Source organism: Sinocyclocheilus anshuiensis, unplaced genomic scaffold (genome assembly GCF_001515605.1).
Source record: "Sinocyclocheilus anshuiensis isolate Anshui unplaced genomic scaffold, SAMN03320099.WGS_v1.1 scaffold1960, whole genome shotgun sequence".
NCBI lineage: Eukaryota > Metazoa > Chordata > Actinopteri > Cypriniformes > Cyprinidae > Sinocyclocheilus > Sinocyclocheilus anshuiensis.
In genome coordinates, this window is record NW_015557194.1 from 380,556 (window position 1) to 381,724 (window position 1,169).

Sequence of the window (1,169 nt, forward strand, 5' to 3'; positions counted from 1 at the left end):
AGAGCGGTTGCAGACATTTGTAACTTCTATCTTCTGGTGTCATTCACTTCCAGCTATTTTAACTGTACAAAAATGGCTTTTTATGCTGCTTGATATTGCAAACTGGTATTTGTTATTGTTATTTTATTACTATAAACAAAACACATTGGTTTGTAGAGTAAATAGTTTTACTGTTTACTGCACTTTGTTATTCCTCTAGTTATTCACCTATATTGGCTAATGAATCTGAAGTCTTGCACATTCACAGAAGATATCTTACTTCCACATTGCAGAATGAGGTGGATATCAGCCGCTTACCTTCACAGGAATATGTAACTGGTCCTGATTCCAGCGTGGAGGCAGGCTAGCCATAAGACTGTGGAGTGAAGGGGTGTCATCGCGATGCTGAGGCCTCACCTGAGGGAACCAAGCCTTTAACATCATCTCCAGCTGCAGAAGAGTGCCCATATACTTCTCCCTATGGAGGAATAACAGAAAAATAGGATTTATTAAATGGCATTATATAAATAATATATATAAATGTATCAATGGTGAAAGTTTAATAGAATAAAATGAAATACCCAAGGTTGGGTTTTTGTAGAACACCAACAATCCTTCGCAGTCGATCCATGGCAACACTCTGTTGAAATGTGCTCAAACCTGCCGAAAAGAAACAAATTAAGAATAATTAAAAAATAAATAAATGAAAACACAATTATATGTTATGGGTGGAAGCTACTAACTACTAAGTTTGGGGTCGAAAATATATATATATTTTTTTACATTTTTAAAAGAAGACATAAAATTGAAAAATAACTAAAAAGTGATAATAAAAAAAACATTGACAACATGTGGAAAAACACAAAGCGATACTGATGAACTCCACACATTCAATAGTATCAGATTGTAATAAAAACTTAATTTCCTACTTTGTCAATCAATTTTTATCGTAATTTTGACATCATGGGGTTGATATTTAATAGCAGACTGAGAGAAAAAACAAAGGGATCATTCAGCTCCACATGACGTAAACACACATCAAGCGCGATGATAAACACGTGAAGCATTTCTGGAGTATAACAGATCATTTTTAATAATTTTTAAACATAAAACATACCCTTACCTTAATGGTGGTTCGTTTCTGTGTCGGTACCACAACAACCTGCTGTCCAGCGCCACTGACACAACCT

General features: G+C 34.7%; 1 protein-coding gene across 1 annotated transcript in view; it reads right to left on the reverse strand.

Moving 5' to 3' along the window:
• LOC107678805 (uncharacterized) overlaps nt 1-635 on the reverse strand; it is a 3,418-nt gene extending 2,783 nt beyond the window's left edge. The window contains exons 1-2 of the mRNA XM_016474213.1: nt 561-635; nt 298-457 (exon numbers count right to left, since the gene is read on the reverse strand). Of these exons, the coding sequence (XP_016329699.1) occupies nt 298-457; nt 561-610 (210 nt within the window). The 5' untranslated portion in view covers nt 611-635. The remainder of the gene's footprint in view (nt 1-297; nt 458-560) is intronic.
• Nucleotides 636-1,169: the final 534 nt, after the last annotated feature.